Genomic DNA, 26,595 nt, shown 5'->3' on the forward strand with positions numbered 1-26,595 from the left:
ATTCCTAAAAAAACTAAATTATATTTCCTCAACAACAAAGTCTCCTTCGATGATAATCTACCAACAAATGAATAACTTGTAAATGCTCCGGTGTGTGATTATGCACTCCAATAACTACCATCAATATTCAATCATCATCAATTGCTAGCTTCTTAACCTTTAGTTGAAAAGGGCATCCACACTTTTCGTTCCAAAACTCATTTTATCCTCTATTGTTTTTTCACAATCAAAATAATTCCTTGGCTCCTGTTACCTTTTCACACTCAATCTATTATTATTATATATCTATTAAGATATTTATCAGTCATTTTACAAATGGACAAACTTATAAATAAAAATTTCATGAAAAAGCGGGTGAAGAAGTAAGACACTGTGGATGAGAATAAAACACTGTTTTAATATTATATGAATGTTTTGCCATATGGTTCTCTTTACTAATATTTTTCTCATTTGTATATAAAAGATTTTAGGTTTGATAATCGTGTCCATTATATGGTTTAAACTAAATCTTCTGCACAATGTAAATATATATATATATTTTTTTTTTTATAGAGATGATGCTTTACTAGAATCTTAAGAAATAAACGGTTTGATCATCAAATTATCCATCTACATATGGGAAAATTCATGCATGGGCCATGGCGATAGACCTAAAATTTTTGTTAGCTCTTGTACTCTAACTTTTTGTGCTTAAGTAATTGAAAGGACCGCGTACACCATTAGACAATGATGCAGGCAGCATGTGGATTGTGGAGATGTGGTGAGCTTTATCTCTGAATATATAATATTGTAAGCTTTTCTCTCTGAATTTTATATATATATATAGGAATGGATAGTGTTATCTACACTCATTTTTACTTTTCTCAATTATTGGATGAAATGAATTGAGAACAATGACAAAACATTAATAAAAATGTGTAAACAATAAAAATAGGGTGTGAATGGCACTATCCAATATATATATTGCAGACTAAAGGCCTCGATCGTGTGAAAACCAGGTCACGGGAGGGAAATTCCCTTTTCATGGAATCATCAATTTCATGCGCAAAACTTAATTATATACGTGGCATGAGTTGGCATCTGCATGAATCGCAAGCTGCTTCCATATGGACCAAATTCCAGTCCATGTGTCTACCATGCATTGGAACTCTAAAATTGCACTCAACCTCAACGCACCATTCTGCATAAACCCTAGTTAGCTAGCTTCTCACATATATAGCAGTTTGGGCCTCTGAATCAGATATAGCTAATGGCTTCTACTAAGGTATTCTTGGTCGCAGTAGCTCTTATTATGTTTCTTGCTATGAATTGTATCGCAGCCTCAGCCCTTGGGGATGGGATTGCTCCGGCGCCGGCCATGACCACCGGATCAGCTTCTGCTTCTTCTGCTTCAGTCGCTTTGCTAGGGTTCTCTTTTGTCTATATTTTTTGTGTTGTTTTTAATGTAATATAACTAGTACTTGTAGGTTCTAAATTAATAATCATTTCAAGTCTTCAAGACGATGTATTCTCCTAGCTTGCTACTCGATATATAATTGCACTTGCTTTTTTATACACACTATTCATATTAATATTTCTACCCCAGTTATCTGTATAATATTGTGGGTGTCTTCTGTCTGGATAGGTAATGTTTCGAACGAGGTCTTGTGTCTAAATAAAATAAATTAATTTATAATCATGTAATTACAGAGAGATTTTTCATGTATCCGTGTCATGAACACCACATTTTATTATATAAGAAAAGTTTTTTTAATGTTCATCTCTAATTGTATAATAACATGTTGAGTGTTTCACTCCGTATTATGGAAACATTGAAAAATCTCTTGTAATTACGGTACTAAATGGGAACTTGCTCAATGTGCGCTATTTTCCATGCCATACCTTTAATGACAAATGGGCAGTAGCATCTTTTAGTGCAGAGGGAGATGAAGATTGAAGTAACAAGAAGGTGAATTAATCTGGATCGCGAATATATGAATTAGAATGCAAATGGAAATGATAGTAATTATAAACTTAAACAACACCTGAACCAATGGGAATTGGAAATCGATGCGAGTGCAGTCTTGGCGGAGCTAAATTAACAGCAACTTCAGCAACGTGTGTTTTCGGACTTGGATTTGAGTGAGGGCACTGGGTATGAAGTGCTTGGATGTATATGAAATTTGTGTGAAAAATTATTTGGGGTTGATCATGGATATCTTCCTCCTTCATCAGAAAACTTTGTCATTTGATTTTGGATGAACTACAATTGGGATGATGATGCCACTTTTCTTTGCCAAAATTGTTCACCTGCTTTCTTATGTCCAAAGTTCATTCATTTTCCTACCAGGTACAAATTGATCATCATAAAAGTTGGAACACGGGGTAACATGATAATTTTTCATCAAAAGCATTGAGCTACTCTGTTGAAAAATATAATCTCATATCGGTTATATGACAAAATAATATACAATGTATATGGAAGTTTTCATGCACTCTTACTTAATTATCTTTGAGGTCTATGATACAAACTCAACATCTAGTAATATGTGATTAAGTTAGGACAATATCAGTAATATTAGTGGTGAACCATGATGAGCCTATAAAATTTATCATGGCATCAGAGCAGGTTTTGGCCTATCTCAATCCCCGAAAAATCCTCACGCAGGCAATTGCTATTTTCATGCACCGATTCTTGCACGGTTTCAGTCATTTGGGTTTAAAATCTTTGATACCAATTTTTCAATTTGGTCTCAGATGATGGAAAGTCCCGCAACGGAGTTGGGAAAGCAGCTATTTGACTGAAGAATAAAATCGACTCTAAACTCTCAAATGTAGATTGAAAATGGAAGACTAATGCATGCTTGTGGTTGCATGTAGAAAATGGTTAAAAGTGTTTTTTGGATGTACTTCTTCGTAACCACTTTCAAATGCTTTGTTGGGAAATACTAGATTAAACAAAAACTTCTTATAAATTTATAATTAAAGTATAATTTATGAAAGTGCTTTGGAATGAATCAATCTCAAATGTGGCCTTATAACATGAGTTTCTTTACTTTTGTTTTCTTAAATTAAATTAAGAGAGTTTTAACGAAACATTCTCGGTTCTGTTTACTTTTAATGAAAATGACATTTTTACTCTAAAAAATCATTTCTAGTACTATTCACTTACAACACATGTTTGTCCTTTTGATTAAAATTCAAAGTTTTCAAACTTTTGTCATTAGTTTTCCTTTAAATTAATGCAACAAGCAATGTTCCCCAACAATCTGATAATCCTTTGCTGGGTTTGAACCATGGTCCGATTGAAATTTATTTTGGGCCAAACCTCCACATTTCGGCTCGTGCCCGAGGCCCGCGCCTATAAATGCGCAGGAGAGGTTGGTAAACGCCGCCTAGAAGGAAAAATCGCCCTCCCTCCCTCCCCCCATCTCTTCAATTTCTGGTTCAACAAAAATGGTCGCCATGATCACACGCAGATTCAGCTCCAAGCTTTCAAGACTCTATCATCATCATCATTCATCATTGTCTGCATCCTTCACCTACCTCGCCGCCCAAAACCTCCAAAAGCCTAAAACCCCAGACCATCTCACTCACTCCTCCAATTCCAGTCTCTCCCCAAATCCTTTCAAATCTTCATCAAACCCCACCACCATTATCGATCATTACATAAAATCATCAAATCCAAAACCCATAAACCATAATCTAACTTGGGTACCCAATTCAAAATCCATTACTCAAAGCCCTGAATTCAGAAAACCCAATCTTGTTCTTACTTTTACACAATCGTGTTCAAGTTTCAGTACCAATTTGTACAATCCTAGGTTTAATGGGTTATTAGATCAAAAACCCAGATTTTTGTCAACTTCTTCTAGTTCACCGTCACCGGATCCAGAATCTGAAAAGCCCCAAAACCCAAATGAATACCCTAGTCAAAACCCTAACTTCAAGCACCAAGAAATCGAAGGACCAACTGTGGAGCGAGACCCTTCGACTCTGGCCAATGAGACCAGAGAAGTTCTCGAATCGATGGCGAAAAACATGTGTAGTCTGAGCAGGGTATTGGCTCTTCTGGGTTTGGCCCAACTCGGCGTCGGAGCTTGGATTTCATACATCACTAAATCGACCCCAATGCCGGAGGTTTCAGTTCAGAGCATTTTGGCTTTCGGGTTGCCCTTTACGCTGGCGTTCATGTTGAGGCAGAGTTTGAAGCCAATCTACTTCTTTAAGAAGATGGAGGAGCAAGGCAGGCTGCAGATTCTGACTCTCACCCTTCAGGTTGCTAAGAATTTGAATGTGTTCTTCGTTCGTGTTCGCGGCGTTTCATTCTTGTGCATTGCTGGCTTGTCAGTCGGAGTGTTGTTCGCCGCGCTTACGAGATGAGTTTGTAACTCCCGTTGATGAGATTGTTATGTTGAAGTTTGATTGTTGGATTGTTATAATGTGTAACTTGTGCGGGAAGAAAAGATTAATCTAATAACCCTATTTGAGTTTTTTTTTTTTTTTTTTTAACATGACGATATTATATTCTAAACTACTTTGGTGTAAAAGAGATTCGAACTCAGAAACCCCATGCCCGCATCAAATTTCACGTTGCTCGCTAATGTAATAGAAATTTCATTGTTTTCTCAATAAACCCAACAACGCCTCGTCTTCTCCTTCAACCATGTTAGTAGATTTCTTCTTGTAAGAAATCTTAACAGTCTTCAAACTCTGCGTTTCATTAGCAGCTACGCATCAATACGAGCGTTCAGCGATGATACAAAAGAAATTAAGAAATATGAAAGATATACATATGCACAGACAGATAGTCCAATTATGATCTTAAAGGACCATCGAATAGGCCTTAATCAGGACCTTGAAACACGCGAAAATTAGGTACCGCAGTACCTTCGTACGCAGGAGCAGCAGCTCAAAAGCAAAATATACCAAGTAGCCTTGTGAATAAATAATATTCTGTATCTACAAGTTGTAGTAGATCGTAGAGAGTCAAGAGCACACCAATAGCATCTTCTGGAGCTACATTGTTCAGCAGAAACTTCATATTCGGGAGCAATTTCGCCTGTAGAAATCGTTGCCATTGTAACAAAGACAACTTTGCTTTCATCCTTTCTGCTTCATTATACATGTTAGAAAGCTCCTTTAAGTGCAGAAATCAAGAAGAGAGAATGTTTCGCAGCCACTTGAATACGGCAATATGCACTTATGGATGCAGAACCCCTATCTCTTCTTCTCATTGATAGAAATATGGGTTTCTTGACAATACATTCTCAGGAAGCCTCAAACGTTTTATGTAGGGGATCTTAAAACCTGCCACACAAGTCACAAGTCAATTAAAGATCCTGTACAAGTTACAGAACATACCCTAAACCCTTTGTCAAAACATATTAGTAGTTGTTGGGTGGATGGAAAAGCCTCCAAAAAAAGCTTCTTAGTTCTTCGAGGAACGTAGTTGAGGAGAATGCAAATTCATAGCATGCAAACAAGTGTAGAACATGTACCTGACAGACATTGAATTTCTCCAGTGATAACAACGTCTGAATATACCGAGCCTCTGAAAGCAAATATGCCTAAATGGAGAAGATATAGATAGAAGGTAAGATACAATGGCGGGTAATAAACATTTTTATGTAATTCTTGATTTTTGAAGTACCTGGAAGGGACTATGAGAATAGTAGGCTTGAATGTGTCCTCTTGTATCACTTTTTATCAGGGAGCTATGATCCTCCTGTCTCCCAACCATATGTAAGGGACGTGAGCTATGGAGCGCCAGTATCGACCTTTACCTGGTTTGCATCTCGCTTCTAGCAGAGGACAACGACGGATACTAAGTTGTGTCAGTGGAACAAGCTGGCCCTCATATGGAATGGATTCTAGCTTGGGACAAGTCCAGATGTAAAGAGATTTAAGAGATGTGAGGAACTGAAAGCCCTTGCTGGACAGGTACCGGAGATTTGGGAAGTCTTCAACAATGAGTTGAATGAGAGATTTGGGGAGCACCATCTCCGTAGGTGGAAAGAAGACTAGATCTGGATCTTCACCGCTGATCCACAACTCTCTGAGAGAGGTTAGTCTGTGCAAACCACATTGGAAGAGTGGCTCACAACTCTTGAGGTTCAGAATTTTAAGTGATATTAGGTTAGGGGGAAAGCCCTCTCCTATAAAGGACATGAAACCATCACAATAAGGGATTCTTAATATCTCAAGAGAGTTGAGGCTGTGCATGCCTTTGGGTAAGGCCTCCAGTTTATCACAATTAGTGATGTCAATCTCTCTCAAATTGGAAGCTATTCTCTCAAATCCTCCCCGCTGGAACGAAACAAGACTTCTACAACCATAAATACTCAACTTCTGAAGATTGGGAAGGTGGCAAAGGCCTTCTGGTAAAGATTTGAGATTTGGGCAACACCAGATATGAATGTATTCAAGATGAGTGTTGTGGTCGAACGTATCAGTTATGAACTCCAGTTGTTTACAAGTGTGTATCTGAAGGTGCTTAAGCGCCTTGGGCAGCTGGATTCGAGATGACAAAGACACCAGAGATGGACAACTCCATATGCTCAAGTATTCAAGACAGGATTCCTCATCTTGTGTCAAACAAGGAGAAGAAGATGATGATGCAGAACCATCTCTGTCCTCCACTAATGATTTCAAATTTTGGCATCTGTTTATCTCTATTCTTCTTAAACTTGGGGGTAGACGATATCTTGCAAAATGCGTGAGAGAATCACAACCTCGAATCTTTATTTCCTTAAGAGAAGGCGGCAAGTCAACTTCTGGAAAAGAAACTAGGCTTGGCCATTTGTCAATGTGAAGCTCTTGAAGTGATGTCAGGTGATGCAATTGAACTAGGTGAGAATTACCTTCAATTGTCAAACGCTGAAGAGAAGTAAAGTATTGCAGTAATGTATCCTCAATCTGCAACGACGGTGTCAGCTCTGCACAACCAGTTATTTCCAAATCTAGCAACTGAAACTCAACCGCACTCTGATACACCAAGCCTTTACAACTGTGGACGCACAACGCGCAAAGTTCTCTGTAGTTGGCAACAGAAACCACCAACTGATCGCATTCGCGAATCACAAGATTTTCCAATGAAGAAATGTTCTTAGGTAACGTACCCTCCAATTTGGGGCATGCATCAATGGAAAGCATTTTCAGGCAAGGAAACTCTCTAATTCCCTGAAGTCGTTCGCAAGGAAACCACTCCTTCCATTGTTGCATATTCTGAAACGAAAGGGTCTCTAGTACCGGAAAAGGAAAGCTGCCCTCTCCATAAAACTCGGAACCCACATTTTCCACTTCAGACATTCCTTTTATAGAAATCTCTTTCAGAGAAGGCAATTGTCCAAGTGGTGGCAAGAATTTGCAGTTACAGCAATCTTGTAAGCGTACAACAACCATATTAGTGAATGAAGGATTTCCCACCCAAGTAGAAATCTTCACACCACCATATCCCCTGATGGTGAGTTCCTTGAGATTTCTATGAGCTTGTAGCAAGTCAAGAACGTCTGCCTCCATTTCTCTTGTGCCACTCCCTTCCGACCATTGTAGTAGCAAGAAATCAATCCCTTCCTTGCTAATTAAGTCAGCCCTTCTTGCATCTTCAACTTCAGTCACATTCTCCAATCTTGAGAGGTGTAATGTCCCCCGAAGATGCAATAGGGGCCCTATGTCCGTCAACCTTGACCCGCTACCTTTACCCACAGCAAAATTAGCTAGTGTCTGCAGATTAGTCAACCGCCCTAGATGCAGAGGCATCCCTTTCAGAGAAGGTACATTTGAATTGTTGAGATGACGCAAATTAATCAAATTCCTCGTGTTTATGGGCAGTGCCTCCAAACGTGAACAATTCTCTAATAGCAATACCTGTAAGTTACAAAGTGTGCTTGTTGATTCAGGTAAACGTGTTATCAGTGTGTGAGAAACATCAAGGTAGCGTAGAAACTTCAGTTTACCAATCGAATTTGGTAGCTCAGTTATTTGATAGCTGTTCATAGAGAAGACCCGTAAGTATTGCAATTTTGGCAATAAATCAAGAGCAACCTTACAAGTCACATAATTCTGGGGGTTTTCTGAAAGTGTAAACGGTAGGAAAGTCCGCAGGTGTTTGGCCGAGAAAAAGGTGCCAAATTTTTCAGCCCCATCAAACTCTCCAGAAATGTAAGAAGAATGACGAGCTTTTGGAGTACATCTGAACTGCTGAATGCTCTTATCCACATTATCCTCCAATCTAAAACATACTTTTCCTGCAGCCCACCGTGCAAGTTCACTAATGAGGTCGTGCATTACATATTTTGAATTGCTTTTGTTCGATTTCTGAAACAATGACCTGGATAAAAGCTCCTGAAAATACTCTCCACCCAAATCTTCCATTTGTCTACCTTCTTCCGAATGCTGAATCAAACCCTCTGCCATCCACAGGAGGATCAACTGCTTCTCACTAAATTCGTAGTCATTGGGAAGTATTGAGCAATAGGCAAAGCATCTTTTAAGGTTTGAAGGGAGAGAGTGATAGCTCAATTTCAATACTGGGAGAATGCCACTCTTATCTGATAGACTCCATATTTTGCTGTCTAATATTTCTTCCCATTCGCCCATTCTTTTACACCGTAAAAGTCCACCAAGAGTTCTCGCAGCCAAAGGCAATCCATTGCATTTTGCAAGGATTTTCTCCCGAAGTAACTCAAAATTGCGCGGTCTGCCGTTGTTATTGTCCAAGAATGAATGCTGTTCAAACACTTGCCAGCAATCATCATTTGATATATAATTCAAATTATGAACTTGAATGGCTCCCATAATTTTCGCAACTGTTTCATGACGTGTTGTCACAAGTACCTTGCTTCCCAGTGCTCCAACCCGAAATGGGGACTGCAACTTTGTCCACATATCATAGTCACATGTGCTCCAAACATCGTCCAAGACAATCAAAAACTTCTTCCCAGTTAATTCCTTGCTCAGATTATCCTGAACTTTACTGAACTCCTTCAACTTACAGTGCTCGGATGTGATCGATTCAAGAATTGCCTTTGTCACTCTTACGATGTTGAAGTCATCTGACACATACACCCATACCTTAAGATCGAACTGTTCCATGGCATCATCGTTGAACACATGTCCTGCAAGTGTTGTCTTTCCGATCCCCGCCATGCCAAGAATGGAAACTACATGAAAGTTGCTGGTACAAGGCTCGGATATTGACAGCAACTCGACGATCTTCCTTTTGTCTTCATCCCTTCCGATAACAGGTCCATCCGGTTGACAAGAACTGGGAGGCACTCTATATGCCTTGGTAGTGTATGCCGAAGTCCCAGTATCGTTCAAGCGAAGCTGGTCTTTCCGTTCAGATATATCGACCAGTCTATCCGTGATCTCCTTCATTTTCATGTTCATACAAAAGTTGAATTTAGCTTTGGGAATTAGACTCCGTACCTTGCTCGCTCTAGTTCCATATCGCTGCTTGACCTTGCGTCGCAACGTCTGAACGGAGAATCTGTCCACTATGTCTTCCACATCATAAGCCAGGTCTTTGAGATCGTCCAGCCACAGTCTGACTGCCTCACTTGTGAGCTGTTTCTCTTCCGCATCATACAGCACAGCTCCAATTGCAGACAGTATTGCACTCCATTTCTTCAGTTTCCGATCGACAATCCGTAGGCGACCGAAGTTGAGGATACCGCGGGGCGTCAACCTGTCGAGCAGCACCTGCAGAAATGCCCCAAGAAACAATTCTCCAGCTACCATTGTTTGTTTTGTTGAATGAAGCTGCCAAATCAAACTAGTGAAAATGAAGCTTTGGTTGGGCGGTTTCTCCTCTCTCTCAAGCTATGAATAACAAGACTTGGTAGTTGGTACGCCAGAAAGTCAAAGTCTCCCTTCGCAGCACATGGACAAAGCAGTCATACAGGAAAATATCGAACGACTACGTTTAAATTTGAGAATTGTTACAAACAATCTTAAAATATTTTACCACAAAAAAAATAAGAAATAAACAGGGCTTAGGATAAAACAAAGAACAATACTTGGCTACTCAAAGATAAGTAGGAACTTTTACTTACTCAAAATTTCTCAAAATTATTCGTTGTCAATTTATAGAACTTCGTGTTTATAATCAGAATTGTTCATATTATAAAAATCACCATATAAAGATGGCTTTTGCAAAAAATAAATTAAAACTAAGGTCGTTTAGTCATGAAACTATTTAAAAACAAATAAATGGTATTAGTAAAAGCATTATGAACCGTCTATGTATTTATTACAATAGATTGACTAAACGACCTTAGTTTTAATTTAATTTTTGCAGATAATTTTTACAATGTGATTCAAAGTATGAACGGTTCTGATCATAATCACAAAGCTCAGTAATTAAAACACTAAGAATTTAATTTTGACTTTTTGAGTGAAAATTCTTATTCATCTTTAAATAGCCAAGTATTGTTCTAAAACAAATTCCTTGTGACAAGTAATAATTTTTTATAAATGATAAAATAATCTACAATAAATTTATCTGAATTGTCCAAAATTCAAAGTTGGGTACATGAGGTAAAAAACTTATGCTTGAAAAGTATACAAAGAAAACAACACGAGACTCGATAAGCGAGCACAGGGCGAACTAAACGGAATTTAGAAGCAAATAACAGGAAGCTGCTGCTGCTAAATGTACAACATACAACACTATATACAAGGCAATTAATATCTCTTTTTTCCCTTTTTTTTTTTTTTTTTTTTTTATCAAAATATAAATGTTACGAAACAGATTAATAAAGTTAATATCCTTCAAAAGAGAAACCATTAATCCGTCCGCCTATACACATTTTTGATCCTAAACAGTAATATCTTCGTCGAGCTGACTACTACTCTTATCTCCAAAAATGTTTTCCATCGCTTTACGATCCCATGCCATAGTTTAACTCCCTTTTATCTCCAACCCAAAGAATAAAACCAAAATTTTCGAGTGGGGAAGCCTTCGCCTTAACTTCTTCCGCCTCCATGTAAAAATGTTCTCGACCATATACAAAAAGAATACACCCCAATTTATTGGAATTCCGAGGACCACAAGCTTTTCATGTCGAGCATACCGCAGATGGTAACGTCATATACGGGACTAGTTTCCATCTGGCCTAGGTTCTGTTCGAACATAGGTTAAGACTGCGAGCTGTTGGTGTAGGAACAGCAGTGGCAGTGACAGGAGCACCCATCTCACCTGGACTGGCCTGAGTATCACGCTTCCACTGCATGCTCCTGGCACCAGGTTTGATTAGGGGGCGAGGCCTATATGCCCCAGATATGCCTCTCTGGAATGGGGACCAACCAAACCTGGCAGTGGCAAATGGAGTGCCCCGGGCAACCCTTGGCCACGTCATGCCAGGAGCTGCTTCTTGATGTGCAGCTCCCCTCTTTACAACCTGCGATAGGATAATGACACGGGTAAAGATTTCACTCCTACATTTAAACACTAAAAATTACAAATGCTAAATGTAAGGATTCATGATCAGTGTTGAAAACGTCTAATGGCTGATGAATCAAATCCCAAAATGCAATGACACATGCAAATCCTTACGGCAAAGATTTACCATGAAAAAAAATCATATGTTAAGAAGGAAGCTAAATAGAGTTCTGTTCTCAAAGACCTCACAATAGCAAAAAGTCATCACTAGTTCTAGTTACCACAATGATTTACCTTGAGGATCCGTGACATGAAAGAGGTTCCATCCAGAGATAATGCATTGTCTGCCGCCTCCCTCCGTGTGAACTCTACGTAAGCTGACCTGCTCAAGTAAAGTTATTTAGCAAAGACTAACTAAGGAATATGTATTGTCCTCATATAAAAGGAAGGACTAGGCTAAGAGCTAAGAAGAATTATGATGAGACATCTTACCCTTTAGGCTGCCCAGTTGCTGCATCAGTAACTATCACTACTTTTAGCACTTCCCCAAACTTGTTGAAATGTCGAGAAAGACTATCTTTTGTAGCAGCAAAGTGGACCTGTGCATTCATAAAAAAATATAACTAAAACTGAAATTGCACAAAACTGAGACAAAACCTCAAACATTGAACAACAAGAAGGAAGCTATTACATTGTTAACAAAGATAGTTCGAGAATCTGCATCCTCCAATGGGCGTCCACTGGCATATAGACCTGCATGATATTCCATAATAAAAAAATTAATAAAGATGCATATTTGGATACTACTCGAATGACAGAGATCCAACACCAGAAAGAGAATCAATTATTTGACTAACTAACAAAAAGTAGGGGTTTTACTTCTCTCATCTCTAAATAGAGGAAAGCAGTAATAATGCGGAAACAAAAAAGAGAGGATTATTTTAGAAGTTTCAAAACTCACCAGCAGAAGAGGAAAGCATCTTAGGAGAATCTGCAGCAGGTGTTACCTGATATCATAAAAAGACATATTCAATAACAGTCTCTTAAGTGCAATGAAATATCAAGTGAATTTAATGTACAAGTGATGATAGAGGAGAGGAAGGTGTGAGCGTGGGCGTGGGCATGTGCATGCATCTTACATTTCCATTACTTGCTCCAACAGGATTGCCGTTCTCCTTCATCACATGCAAACCAGATTTCGCAACCCCTGCCTCACTATTCTGTAGGGATTTCCAATCATCACCAGCAACTTCTCTTGGCTCCTGATAATGGTGCGCTTTCCAAGTATTGACATTCACAGATATATTCACAATCTTATGAGAAGAATTCGCAGCTGCAAAAGGTTGACCGTGATCTTTATTCCTGGATAGCTGCATAACATGATCAACATTCTTCGCCACATTGTAACGCGCCATTAGTGAATTTTCACCCTTGCTTCCACCAGATGTCCCAGTTTGAGAAACATCAGTAACTATATGACCCATAACATTAACGTCATCAAACCCTTCATTGTCCGATACAAAATCAGAAGCCAAACCAGTTTCACTTTCTAACATAGCATTCCCTACATACTGTCCACTGTATTCACTTCTAGCCGGATACGACGATCGTTTTTGCTCACGAAGTTGGACGACATCTTCAAATTCAACATCCTCGGTAGCAGCATCTCTGGATGGTGCAAGAGCCACACTGGTCTCAAAAAACTCCATACCACGACCTAGTCGGTCAAACACACTCCCTGAAGGTTTAACTCTTGTTACATCTTCAGCAGCTTCTGCAACAGCTTTCATTACAGTTGACATGGGATTTGGCACCCTGGCAACAGACTGTATCCGTCGAGGACGATCAACCCATGATGAGTCAACAGTGGGTTTAGATACCACAGAACGAAGACGCTTCAACGTGGGCTGAGTTGCTGAATTGGATTGCCTTGAGGTCGTTAATGCATCACGCATAGCAAATTGGAGTAGCCGTCGAGGGGCATCAATATTCACTTCAGAAACTGGTTCCCTCTGTCAAGAAGAGGATAATCGAGTGAGAAAGTTGAATAATTGGTATCAAAGTGCATACACTCTATAAGAAAGAAGTCTCCAAAATGATCTTTCTTAAATTGCATACTCAATCAACCCTTGCAATGAGCATAAAATACATTGTTTTGGGGGTGGGGATATTCTTTGTGTGGGGAGAAAAAGCAAAGGAGGATTGCCAGAGCGTGACAAAAGAAACAGTATGCACAATTAAAACCATTAATATGTCCAAACGCAGGTTATAGCCTATAGGCACCCACGCAAGCACATGAAAACTAATTCGTAAAACATTATCAATAATGGGCCACTGATAGATTGAATAATACCAAACAAGACCAAGTACTTGAACAAATCTTCCAATTTCAAAAGTTATTAGTATGAAAAGGAAAAGTCCTGAATACAGAAAGGATAGTTCCAATACTGTATAAGTGCCTTGAATTCTGTAGTATAGCAGTCTACACCACACTTCAGTATAAAAGAAGTTATTTATATCTATTTAACAGAGACAAAAAAGATTTGCCTATTCCATACAACTTCAAACTGGATAATTATCACATGAATCAATATGCCCCAATACAGCAGCAAGATCCACGTTCAAATTATTAGAATCAAATTCAAGTACCCCCTGCTCAATATCATAAAAGAAAGAATGAAGAAAAACACAAATTCAAACCTCTGTATTGTGTCGCTCATCAGGCCGAATCCTTTTCCTTTGAGCTGCAGGTTGCCGTGAAGGAGACATCGCATCACTGACTTTGCTACGACTTTTTTCTTCTACATGAATATCTCCGATCTCAGAGCTTCGAAAAGGAGGGGGCTCAGCTGCATCCCTTGTTAGCCCTTTCCATTCTCTAGTGTGCCGGCTTTTAGTTGACTTATTAAACTTCTCCCTTTCTGGCTCAGAACCCAAATGATACAAATCACTTTTTCCTGTAAGGTCACCTGATGTGGTTTTTCTTTTACTCACATCTTCCATCTCAGGATCCTCTGATTGCAGATACAAATCCGAATTTGAAGCCAGATGACCCCACAACCTAGTGAAAAAAACTTAAAACAAAAAATTAGAATGTTGCCACACAAATATGTACGTTCCAAACTAAACAACCATTATATGTGAAATAACATTGCTCATAAACAAGGAAAATAATGAATTACCAAGAAACAAAAGAATCACTGTCATCCCCCAAAAACACGTTCAGCTCATTCTTTGCTTCTTCTTTGCCCCTGCCATTCTTTAGAAGGACAATAACATATTCCTGCAAGGAAATTAGAAAACTTAGCGAGAGTTCTAGTGCCGTTACTTTTTTCTGTGGATATATTTACATAAAGAAAAAAAACCAGGGGTTGAACCCAAGTAGACAATTGAACACACTTAAATGAAGAAGAAGACAAGAAAACATCCTCATATATGTTTCAGCTTTCATCTCATGCATATTAAACTCCACTGAAGATATATAAAGGGCACACAAAAAATTTCTAAGGTTATAGATGGAAAGCATGGAGTACAATCTAGTCTGAATTACTTCATAAGCTTTACTAGTTAGACATCCGACGGGGAGGAGAGGGGAACGAGATATAATATTGAATAATCCAGATGGACCAATTTCAGCCACTAGAGAATGGGTTCACATAATCAAGACTGTAACAAGATGACAAAAACTCTAGGATATCACTAAAATTTAATAGTAAGCCTATATCAAATCTCTTGCAATGGCATCACTAACAAAATTTTGATCACTCATACCCTAAGGGCGAGAGAGAAAGAGAGAACCTTCTTTTTACCTATAGAACCTATTACTAGTAAAAGAAGAAAAAAAAACAGTTCTTACTAACTAGGACTGGCTACTAAAACCATTAATTATCAGAGATATGTTTCAAAAGTTACGGTATTGCTCGGGAGATGGAACTGGATATAACATAATGGCTATGCATCATTTGGAACTAAATAAATGTAAAATTAAACCACGGAGTACCAACTATATACATGTAGACCAAACAAAAATATAATAATGTTGTCATTTGGTCCTTTAACACAAAGATATTGATATCATATTCCCTAAGAAATATGGGGCCCAAGAAACAACCCACATATGAACAAGACTGTAATCTCAGGAAAGACAGAACCACACACATAATATGACAGTTCGCTTATAATAACAATAACATCTGAAAAGCCATGAACAATAACAGAGACACGTGTACCTGTATGTACTTCTCATGTGCTGTATAAAAAAGAATGATACAGGTACTTCAAGATATTTCAATTTGTGTATTTAAATTTCATGGTTGTGTTGCTTCTCTAAGGTTAAAAATAAGGACCATGATAAGATCGGAAAGCAATCTCAAATTGTCCCATGAAAGTCCAAGATGTACCGAGCTAACACTGTTTAAATTTTCTTTTATGGACACCTTAAATAGCCATGTCCTTTCACCTTCAAAAGCATGCTCAAACTTTATGCTTCCTTGCCTAATACCAAGACGAAGTAGCTCAATATGAAAACCCATAAATACACCCCTACAAAATTAAAAGTCTATATGGAACCGTTCAAATATATATGTCAGGATATACACAACAAAGGACCCAATGTAAACCCCCCCCCCCTTTTTTTTTTCCTTTTTGTTTCAATAGTTTGGCAATCAGCAGCAGTCCCTCCCTCATTAAGGAAAAATCACGTTATATTTCCTCAATCATTAAGGAAAAAATCAGCATTTGAAAGATTTGGGGAGGGCATCAGCATCTTGTAAGAGGACTTTTCAAATTGGTATGTTGTCCCTCCCTCTTGAAAGCCTTCCGCCTTTAAAAACTCCCTACACGGACAACCACCTTAAGGAATCCCATGCAAAAACCCAAGCACTGCAGTCACAAACTTTGTCACAAATACCTGACAGCTCACATTTTGAACAATGGCATAAACTCCTTAAAACCCCTTAATAAGGTATTCGAACCTTTTTTTTTCATAAAAGGTAGCCAACCTGAAGCAAGAGATCTGCAACCATTCTCTAAATAATCGTATCAACTAATAGAGAGCTCAAAAATCTAGGCAACGATTTAAATGGAAACAAATTTCCATAGTTCGGCATATCTCCCTGTCCGACCTACATTGTCTACCCTAAACCGAATGGCAACATCAACAGTTCATACCAATTCATGGTCACATCAAAATAAATCAAAATCCAAGATATTCAATAGAGTTTCATGACAGTGAAGACGAAACCAAATCAAAATCCCAACCTTAACTCCATACATAAACTAAGAACCACGAAAACAATAGGCAATCACCCCAATTAAAACAGAAAATCAAACGGGAAAAATTTCCCCAATCAAAGCACTGAAAACTGGCTAATAATCAGCATAAATTTCAAAACAATGCGCAAGAAATTACTATTAGCCGAATGAGAGAGTCCGTACCACAAGAGTGTCGTCGGTGTAATCCCCCATGAACTCCTTAAGCTTCTCTCTCACACTCTCTCTCAACTTGATGACTGAATCGCCCGTCAAATTAACCCTAAAGGTCCTATCATCGACTCGATCCACGCTCCCCATCGCCACGAAACCCTAATTTCGGCCGAGCAAACCCTGCCGCCCCAATGCTTCGGAAACCTCCACCGATCGTAAAACCCTAGCTCGGGTTTATAAATATCCCCGCAGCCGATCAAACCCTTTCCCCGCCGGAACTCGGGGATAACTGTAGGGGATTTCCCCGGAAAGTGACGTAAATGATTTCTTAGGAAATTGGGTTATAGGGTTTCGTGGAAAAATCCGCCGGGAGAGAATTACCGGGAGAAAAAAAAATGGAATCCTTGATTGTAAAAAAAGTAGGAGAGCGGGGCTTATCGTATGATATCGTCGGGTTTTTTTCTCTTTTTTTTTTAATTTTTTGGCTTATATTTTGTAGCTCTTGTTAATTTATACAAAGTCTCATTTTATTCATTACCCTTTATTTTATCTTTTTTTTTTTTTAGTCAATCGATTGATTTTGTTAAATTAAATATTAGATTGGTCATCGAAGAGATTCAAATCCACACTGTTATGCAAAAACTTAACTCATTTTCATATAAAGGGCCACTTGCACCCTTTATTTTATCTCAATTATCCTATGTGTTCATTTTTTTGAAATTTTAATGAGAAAGAGTAATTTGGTTATTACGAAAGTTTTATCCTTTTGCCTTCTTCCTTTTATATAAGGAATTTTAATGAAAATGGTTTAGACTAAGACTATTTTAATCAAAAATCATCATATAGTTTTCTTTAACCAAAAGCACTTTAAAATTAATCATAAGGACAGAGGCCTCTAATTCTACATGGGCTAAATTACAGAGCCCAACATAAACAAAAATCAGTTTCCAAATTTACCCCAACAAGGAGGCGCAGGTCTGAAACTTGTTTGTTCTCATGAAGGAGAAAACTCACGTCAAGTCCAAGCAAAACGTCGATCAGCGTTTCGTTTTCTGGGTTTTTCTTCCTTCATTCTTGGTGCTTATATCAGTTTTTGAATTTCCTTGTCCAAATTAGATTCAAATTTGGAGAATAACCAAACTTTGAGAAGAAGAAAAATCCCAAATTATTGAATTCAATCTCTAAAAGTACAATTAAAAAGAAACGAATAAGAAAAGAGCTGTGCAATTGAATCAAAGAGAAGGACACTCAAACTAAATCCATTTTCCATAGAACTGGAAAAAAAAACTAAAAATTCCAATTCCTTGCACCCATTTCTCCATAAAACTAGAAAGAAAAATATATCTCTACCTGTGATAGAACTAACTTTCCCAATTTTCAAAATCTAGAAAAAAAAAAAGAAAATAAAAAAAGCAGATGAGAAAGAGAGAGAAAAGTGACTTCAACCATGGTGTTCAACTTTTATAACACTGTTTCTAGAAAAAAAAAAAAATCAGATACAATGTTTGTTTTGTCTGTGCACAAACAAACACTGTATCTGGAAAGAAAAAAACCAAAATCCAGAAATAGTGATTTAAATTCCAAAAATAGTGACTTAAATTCCAGAAACAGTAACTTAAATTTCAGAAACAGTGACTTAGATTCCATAAACAGTATATGTTTTAATCTTTGACTGTTTCTTTTCTTTCATGCATCAGTTGATTATATTTAAGAAGTAGGGTGCTTATTTTGCTTTAAATTCAAATACAGTGAATTTCACTATTTTTTTATAGCTTACATTTAAGAAACAGTGTGTCTATTTCATTTGAATCCATAAACAGTGCTTTAGATTTCATAAACAGTAACTTAAATTCCATAAACAGTTTATTTTTACAGTCCTGAAATAGCGACCCGTCGTTATTATTGAATAGCATGCATATCTCAAATTTATTTTTTGGAGAAACAAACGATGAACTCCATTGACGATGAAAAATTGAAAAACATTACCTCGAATACACTATGAATAATAACAATGATCACATTTCAACGAAATAATACAAAATATAAATTAAATAGCATGAGGATTTATATTTTTGTTTCAAAGAAAAAGAAGTAGGTTTGTAAAACAACAATGAACTCTATTAATGACGAAAATCTGGAACTCAACCTAAAAAAGTTAGGGGTAAAATCGACAAATCATAATTTATTATAGTTAGGTCATTTTTAGTTGGATTGCTTTAATATGGGTTTTGTACTAATCATTAAACAAAACTTATAACATGGTTTTTTATTAAAACTAAAATTTTTCAAGCCTTTTTCATTAGTTTTCCTTTTTATATATAGATGATGTGTCACATCCTGGCCTAGGCCCCCACCATATCCCGGGCTCGACTTTAACGTAGCACGATATTGTTCGCTTTGGGCCCCAACCACGCTCTCACGGTTTTGTTTCTGGGAACTCACACGAGAACTTCCCAGTGGGTCACCCATCTTGGAATGCTCTCGCGCGAATTCGCTTAACTTCGGAGTTCCAATGGAACCCGAAGCCAGTGAGCTCCCAAAAAGGCTCGTGATAGGTGGAGATAGAAATATACATATAAAGCTTATAGGATCCACACCCATGGGCAATGTGGGATGTTACAATCCACCCCCTTAGGGGCTCAACGTCCTTGTTGGCACACTTCCAGCCAGGGATTAGCTCTGATACCAAATTATTACATCCCCGTCCGGGCTCCACCACATCCCTGGCTTGACTCCACCGTAGCACAATATTGTCTGCTTTGGGCCTCGATCACACCTTCACGGTTTTGTTTCTAGGAACTTACATGAGAACTTCCCGGTGGGTCACCCATTTTGGGATTGCCCTCGCGCGAACTCGCTTAATTTCGAAGGTCCTATGGAACCTGAAGCCAGGGAGCTCCCAAAAGGGCTCGTGCTAGGTAGAGATGAGAATATACCTATAAGGCTTACAAGATCCACTCCTCCTGGGCGATGTGGGATGTTACAATCCACCCCCCTTAGAGGCCGGACGTTCTAGTCAGCACACTTCTGGCGAGGGATTGGATCTGATACCAAGTTGTCACATCCCGGCCCGGACCCCACCACATCCCACGCTCAACTTTACAATACCACGATATTGTCCATTTTGGGCCTCGACCACGCCCTCACAGTTTTGTTTTTGGGAACTCACATGAAAACTTCCCAGTGGGTCACCTATCCTGGGATTGCTCTCGCGTGAACTCTCTTAACTTCTGAGTTCCAATGAAACCCGAAGCCAGTGAGCTCCCAAAAGGTCTCGTGCTAAGTAAAGATAAGAATATATATATATATATATATATAAGGCTTACATGATCTACACCCCTAGACGATATGGGATGTTATATGATGTGATAAGAGCTTTTTCGTGGTTTCAAAAATGAAACAACATGTGAAAGAAATTATGAGTTATACGATAATGTAAAGGCAAGTCTTCATTGCATTCGACTCTCCTCCAACCTCCATAAGTAAAATTGAACCAGCTCTTGCCCTATTATCAGAGTTGCAATGGCAACTGATTGAAGAAAACCCAAATTTATCACCTCGTGTCTTTCCAACGATTTAGTGCTCGTTTGAATATGCTTTTTAAAATAATCGAAAGCACTTTTAGTAAAAATGTTTTTAGCACCAATCTTTAATAAAAATGCAAGGAAATCATGAAAAAACACTTAAAATGCATTGTGGAAGCACATAACTAGTGCTTCTTGCATAAAACACTTCAAGTACTTTTAGAATCCAAAAATATTTTTTTTCTAAAAGCGCTTAGTCATTTTAAAAGCATATATAAACAAGTCATTTAACCTTTTCTTGACATGATTCTCATTAAGGCCAAAATATGACAGTTACTATTCTTTTTGTGGTATGCCTAAATATGCAATTTATTGAAGTGCTTGTCGAAGTTGAAAATCAAAGTTCCGATTATCAATTATAATGGCTAGAGACAGCAAATGAACTCATTACATTGTTAACGAGTAACTATTAATATCCAAGTTGTTACCAACATCACCACAACCAATCTCACCTTCATATTATAGTGAAATCAAGCCACGGCTAGTTTGGTATTGCTCCATTTTTATAAAACTGATTCTGTTATGCTGTAAAAATAAACGACTATGGAAAAAGAAAAAAAAAATTGACAAATTGTTAGGTTAAGAGTGCTTTTAGTATAAAAAAAAAATAATAAAAAAAAAAGTAAAAAAGAGAAACTAGGGTTGTCAATATGAAAGTTTTGTTAATTAATGGTGTTCACATGCCTCTAGTCAAAAATGGGTTTTTTTTTTTTTAAGCATGGGAGAGCAAATATGAATAGAGTTGTTTCTTCTTTCTGCTCTTTCACACTCATGATTTTGAAATAAAACACTTTTTCCTTTTATTTACCGAAATAATTTTAACTCCAATTTTTTTAAAAGCTGCTTTATAAAAAATTTAAACAACTCCAAAATTTTAATGGTAACCCGTTAACAATTCTATATTATTCCTACTTGTATTGGGATGCTATATGAGAAACTGACAAAATACTGGGCAGCGCACGTAACATCGAGGGGAAAAAAAACCAAATAAAAAACAAAACAATATCGGGCACGCAACTCACTTCCACTTCTTGACGCGAAGGATCGTCTGCACCCGAGTCTATGCATATTCCGTGTCTTCGAGAGTCCAAATGGTCGAATACTTATGATCTCCCAAATCCAGTACATTCCTTTTTCCGACTGTTTTCCCCCTCCCCCAATCAAAACTAGAAACGTAGGTTGACTCACGACACCACGGAAACACCTGATCATTGCTTTGGGTCACCTCCGCCACGCTCTCTCATCGCCTATAAAGTCGCAGCTGGAACATATGGCTTCTGCTTCTCCTCGTCTGACACCTCTCTCTCCCTCTCTCCTGTTCGCTTTAGGGTTCGTCTCTCTCTCTCTCTCTCTCTCTCTCTCTATGTGTGTGTTTGTTTTTCGAAATTTTGGTTGTTTGATTATTTGATTATTTGATTATTGGATTGTTGAAGGGGAGCGGATAGGAACCATCTCTGTGTGAACTGCAGGAGCTACTTTGAAGAGGTTGGTTCCTCTGCGAACAGGTGAGTCGTAGATTGTTGTTTTTAGTCACTATTTGCTTCTGGGTTCTGCTTTTTTCGATGAATTATGTTAAGGATGGCTGAAGAAGCTGAGCAGCTTATGTATGTGATGAAAGATGTGAAGTTTTCAAATGAAAAAAATGGTATTTTGATGGTGGGTTTTGGATTCTGATGGGAGAATAGACCTTAATCCCATGTGTGAGGATGTTAAGTATAAGGAATTAAGGTTCTTTTGTGCAGATTTAAATGAATAGTTCTCAAAGTTTGAAGCTTGATGAGTTGGTTTAATTACTTGTGTGTTTTGTCATTAGCAATTGGTTTGAATTAGCTTGAAGAAGTAGATTTAATTGCATGATTAATATGTTTATGTATTAATATGAAACTTAAAAAAAAAAAAAAAAAAGCCATAACTTAGTGCCACCACTAGGACTTTGAATTGATCAGAACCATCCTCCTACTATCCTTATTTTCTTTAACAATATACATGTATATATGTGTATATATACATATACAGAGAGAGAGAGTCATGGAATCATGGGATGTCTTGGTCGAAAACGGTGGAACACACTATTATATGATTTAGGTTCAGATTGGTTAGGTATCATCTAGCTGTGTAGTTTTACCTTGTGAAGAGGGGTATTGTTTCAATTGTGGTCTTGAGGTTTTATGAAAATCAGTAGTTCCATCGAGTTTATAGAAAGACCCTTCGTATTTTCATACGGTGTTGAATACTCCTTTACCAGGTATATTAAAGTTTCTATGACTGGCAGGGCAACTGTTCTGTCAGTTGTTGTCTTCTGATACCTCAAATCCCGCATGCCTATTGCAGACAGTGGCTGCTTTAGTAAGGCCTAGGAGTCCAATGTTAACTTCAACTAGCACTTTTGGATGTGCATTGGGTTGTGACAGTAGACTCGAATGACTTTTGTCTTCCCCAATCTTGAGCTAAATATATGTGGTTGGTGTTTATTTTACTGTGTTTACTCTTTATTACAAAATCATTGCAGCCGAAGTCTGTTCATATTGTTGTTATACGGACTGTCACCTTTACAAGGAGGTAAGACAGTGCTTGTTTTACATTAATCTCAGATTTACAGTAACGGAACTCCTCAGACAAAATGGCAAGACTGCAAAAGACCATTCCTTGGTTTTTTATGGGGGTTACCCTGTTTAATGGTTGTAAATTTTTTTTTTTGCTGAATAAGGAAGTGGGCTTATTTTCTTTTACTTAAAACCTCTGCCTTCCAAGAATTATTATCTTTCATTAGCCTGTCTTTGTCTGTCTCTTTCTATCTTCATATCTCTCAAATGGCATTTTGTTCATAAATCGCCCTCCCTGTGTATGAGGTGAAGGGGGAAATAGATTGGTGGGATAAAAACTTCTTCTGTGCCCTGGCTTTTATTCCTAGAAAAATAAAATAAGAGGAAGTGGCAGTGGCAGTTGACCTCTTATGGTATCACTTTGCAACCCTATGGTTTAAGATATGATTCTTTGTCTTGGTGTTGCTTTCTTTAATAAGGTTTGCTCTCCTATCATGGAGGATAAAATACATGTTTTACAAGCTGTCATATCCGTGGATTGTTATGTTTTCAGTTTAACTGATTGAACACTTGGGCAAAGAATACTACTCATACGGTCACACCCAACGGTGTTATGCACATTTTCCCCTAACAAAAAAAGATAAAAAGTATAACGTGAGCTTTCTTCTTTCTCATTTGTGTTTATTAGGTATGTCTAGTTCTCCCAATTATATACGATTTCATCTTGAGGCTTCAGAACTAGAATTGTAATCAGAGCTTCAATACTTATATCAACTTTATCCAACTTATTGTCATACATGAAGCATACTTCATTATACTGAGGATAAAGGGGAGTCCCTACTACTTTTTGTTGGCGATTTTTCTGTTAATATGGTCCTTTTTGTTGGCGATTTAACATTCCATCTTTCTTATGCTAAGATTCAAGCTACTATGCTGATTTTAACTTAATGAGTTGATGGTTGAGTCTGCTTGTTTATACTGTTGTAATTGCTTGGCTGCGTAATATTGTAGATGTCTGGTAGGGGGAGATGTCTACCTTGAGCTTTGTTATTGTATATTTTTGGAGAACTTAAGTGAATTACAATGCAGGAAATTCTAAGAAAATGGAGCACAATGAGACAGGATGCCAAGCTCCTCCTGAAGCTCCCAAGCTTTGTGCCAACAACTGTGGATTCTTTGGAAGTCCAGCAACCATGAATTTGTGTTCCAAGTGCCACAAGGACTTGGTGTTGAAGCAAGAACAAGCTAAAGTCGTTGCGGCATCCATTGATAGTGCGGTGAATGGCATTCCCTCTGAAAGTGGGAAGGGGCCTGTTGCTACTGCTGCTGTGGATGTACAAGCTGGCCCCGCAGATGTGATGCTTATCTCAACACAGGCATCCTCTACTCCATCTTTGAACATTAAGAGGGAGGAGAAGGTGAAAGAGACTCCTACCAGGTGCGGCACTTGCAGGAAACGTGTTGGTCTAACTGGGTTCAGTTGCCGATGTGGAGATCTCTTTTGTGCAGTTCATCGGTACTCTGATAAACACAACTGCCCTTATGATTACCGGACTGCTGCTCAGGATGCAATAGCCAAAGCCAACCCGGTTGTCAAGGCAGAAAAGCTGGATAAAATCTGATAAAAGTCTTGGAATTACGAGGGTTTAATCTTTTCATGTATTGCACACATGCTCTCATTTCTACCCATGTGGCTTCTGCTTCTGTTTGAGTTGATCTTGTTATGTTAGGTCTCTTGTGTGTGATAGATGGTTGGAAGCTGTTGTGGGCATTTTCAAATGTCAGGAACGATTGTGTGTAATAATCCCAGCCGTTCGTGAGGGCCGTGAGGCCGTCACGAGGCTTTGGTACCGATGGTGTTTTGGACCTTGTTTATTTTGCTTGTTTGGGATGTAGTTTGTCAGATATAGGAAGGTGCCAAGGTAGGTAGCATGCTCAAGTAATTCACGATAATGCTCATAACTATAAGGTTTTCCCCATGTGTTATTTGGGGTGGGGGAATTGGAATCGAACTCGGGACCTCAAGGTGGAAATGTGAATGTTTTTAGCGAAAACTGAGCTACAAACCCTTTGCAGAGTAGAAGTATTTTAACTTCTAAGTTGGGACCACTTCCAGAATTTTATGTTGTGGAAAATTGGTGGATCAAAGCCATTGGGGTTAGCTGTGGTGAGGATCGGTAGAGATGGGTAGGAGTAGGCTAAGTTCATGGTTTGAAACCATCAATATAATTTTCAAAATTTTATTGGACTAAGTAGCTTAGGTTTGAGTCGACTAGTATTAAAATGAAGATGTTGTAATATGGTACATACTATTACTATTTTGTTCATGTAACATGAATTTATTAATTAATATTACACGTACTTATACAAAATTCGAAGATTTTGATCCGAAATTTTCAAATTCAGTATTATAAAGAACATCATGCGTATTCCAATTTTATCAAGTTTATTATTTAGAATGCTTTATTATATATAAAAAATAAAGGGTATAATTATACGTATTATTTTATCTTATCTAATATGATTTTTATGTCATAAACCTACAGGTAACGACCTAAATCTCTTCCTTCCACCCCAATTCCCACTGCATATTTCCCGACCTTTAACTCCTCCCATTTTCTTCTTCTTGTTTCTTTCTCTGCGGTTCTGTTTCGTCGATCGTCGTCGGAGAAGAAAGCAATGATGTTGAGGAGAAAGAAATAGTAAGAAAGTTGAAAAGAAAGAGTGATCTCATCCGTACAATTTTACGTAAACAATTTGGATTATTTGATCTGAAAGAAGATGGTATGGATTCAGAGATGATCATGTCCTAAATTATATGATGGAAGATGGACGGCATAAGGACCCACAAGCCCACCCAACCCCTTCTCCGCCACTTGGTATCCAACAAGGTACGTCCGCCACATTTGAAGCGCGTGGCGCCCAATCACAGCCGTCGATCACACCGTGTTTGACATTCTGATAACAAGTCACCATCGATTGGACCTAGTGAGGTGGTGAGATCAGCCCACCGGTTGTGCAATCAACTAGAATTAGCATTAGTTTACTCGTTAATCATTACTATTAGTGCTGCGATAGAAACAGCTGCGCTATTTCTAAACCGTGGACCTGAAAGCGACTTTTGCACTTCCCCATGAATCTGCCCTTTTATTGGCTTAAGGACCATATTTATAACGTGGACACTTTGCTTAAAAATTAAATACAAATATTAAAGAGCGTAGTCCATGTGGGTGAATTAGCCATGGTATCATCAATTTAAGTCATGTATACTTCGGATTCAGATAAGAAATAATGAATTTGAGATAAACGTTTCTTTGATTATTTTATGCTTTTATTTTGCAAATATGTCGTATCAAAACTAATGGGACTCACCCACTTTTTTTATAAATTGTTGATAAACGCAAGTAGGTATGCTTTTAATGGTCTTATCTCATCGGTGAAAATTCTCATTACGCACTTGAGAAAGCACTTAATGCCTTGGATTTAGGCTAATTTAATGCAATTAATACAAGAGCGTTGCTGGAAAACTATACAAACGTAAATTTCCATTGTACTGTAAACCAAAGGAGAATGAATGAAATGGTATGCATCGTCTCATATCCCAACATTCCAAATACGTAATCGAAGACATTTCATCACCATGTCTTGGGGAAATATTAGGAATTTCATTCTCAGGGAC

The 26,595-nt window shown here is 38.0% G+C and overlaps 4 protein-coding genes across 4 annotated transcripts; 2 read left to right on the forward strand and 2 right to left on the reverse strand.

Moving 5' to 3' along the window:
* The first annotated feature begins 3,400 nt into the window (after positions 1 to 3,400).
* LOC137748365 (uncharacterized) lies at positions 3,401 to 4,479 on the forward strand. Its single transcript, XM_068488510.1, has one exon. The coding sequence runs from the start codon at positions 3,436 to 3,438 to the stop codon at positions 4,360 to 4,362; it is 927 nt and encodes a 308-aa protein (XP_068344611.1). The 5' UTR covers positions 3,401 to 3,435; the 3' UTR covers positions 4,363 to 4,479.
* Positions 4,480 to 4,665: 186 nt separating this feature from the next.
* On the reverse strand, positions 4,666 to 9,765 carry LOC137748366 (putative disease resistance RPP13-like protein 1). Its single transcript, XM_068488512.1, has 3 exons — positions 5,633 to 9,765; positions 5,481 to 5,549; positions 4,666 to 5,289 (listed from the first exon to the last, which is right to left on the reverse strand). The coding sequence occupies exon 1, from the start codon at positions 9,721 to 9,723 to the stop codon at positions 5,689 to 5,691; it is 4,035 nt and encodes a 1,344-aa protein (XP_068344613.1). The 5' UTR covers positions 9,724 to 9,765; the 3' UTR covers positions 4,666 to 5,289; positions 5,481 to 5,549; positions 5,633 to 5,688.
* An 893-nt stretch (positions 9,766 to 10,658) lies between these two features.
* On the reverse strand, positions 10,659 to 17,245 carry LOC137747277 (protein gar2-like). The gene is made up of 9 exons (XM_068487356.1): positions 16,802 to 17,245; positions 14,548 to 14,648; positions 14,066 to 14,426; positions 12,505 to 13,377; positions 12,327 to 12,372; positions 12,057 to 12,118; positions 11,858 to 11,964; positions 11,660 to 11,747; positions 10,659 to 11,384 (listed from the first exon to the last, which is right to left on the reverse strand). The coding sequence occupies exons 1-9, from the start codon at positions 16,934 to 16,936 to the stop codon at positions 11,100 to 11,102; spliced, it is 2,058 nt and encodes a 685-aa protein (XP_068343457.1). The 5' UTR covers positions 16,937 to 17,245; the 3' UTR covers positions 10,659 to 11,099.
* Positions 17,246 to 21,653: 4,408 nt separating this feature from the next.
* On the forward strand, positions 21,654 to 24,791 carry LOC137747344 (zinc finger A20 and AN1 domain-containing stress-associated protein 8-like). The gene is made up of 3 exons (XM_068487439.1): positions 21,654 to 21,702; positions 21,807 to 21,878; positions 24,006 to 24,791. Exon 3 carries the CDS (start codon positions 24,020 to 24,022, stop codon positions 24,536 to 24,538), a length of 519 nt encoding a protein of 172 aa, XP_068343540.1. The 5' UTR covers positions 21,654 to 21,702; positions 21,807 to 21,878; positions 24,006 to 24,019; the 3' UTR covers positions 24,539 to 24,791.
* Positions 24,792 to 26,595: the final 1,804 nt, after the last annotated feature.

Source organism: Pyrus communis, chromosome 10 (genome assembly GCF_963583255.1).
Source record: "Pyrus communis chromosome 10, drPyrComm1.1, whole genome shotgun sequence".
Classification (NCBI taxonomy): domain Eukaryota; kingdom Viridiplantae; phylum Streptophyta; class Magnoliopsida; order Rosales; family Rosaceae; genus Pyrus; species Pyrus communis.

Bases quoted from the DNA above. Each gene is read 5' to 3' on its own strand.
- LOC137748365 (XM_068488510.1), top strand. From the start codon at position 3,436: ATGGTCGCCATGATCACACGCAGATTCAGCTCCAAGCTTTCAAGACTC.
- LOC137748366 (XM_068488512.1), bottom strand. From the start codon at position 9,723: ATGGTAGCTGGAGAATTGTTTCTTGGGGCATTTCTGCAGGTGCTGCTC.
- LOC137747277 (XM_068487356.1), bottom strand. From the start codon at position 16,936: ATGGGGAGCGTGGATCGAGTCGATGATAGGACCTTTAGGGTTAATTTG. The intron at 14,649-16,801 runs GTACGGACTCTC...ATTTCCTTGCAG, and splicing joins ACACCGACGACACTCTTGTG to GAATATGTTATTGTCCTTCT. The intron at 12,119-12,326 runs GTGAGTTTTGAA...AATATCATGCAG, and splicing joins GATGCTTTCCTCTTCTGCTG to GTCTATATGCCAGTGGACGC.
- LOC137747344 (XM_068487439.1), top strand. From the start codon at position 24,020: ATGGAGCACAATGAGACAGGATGCCAAGCTCCTCCTGAAGCTCCCAAG.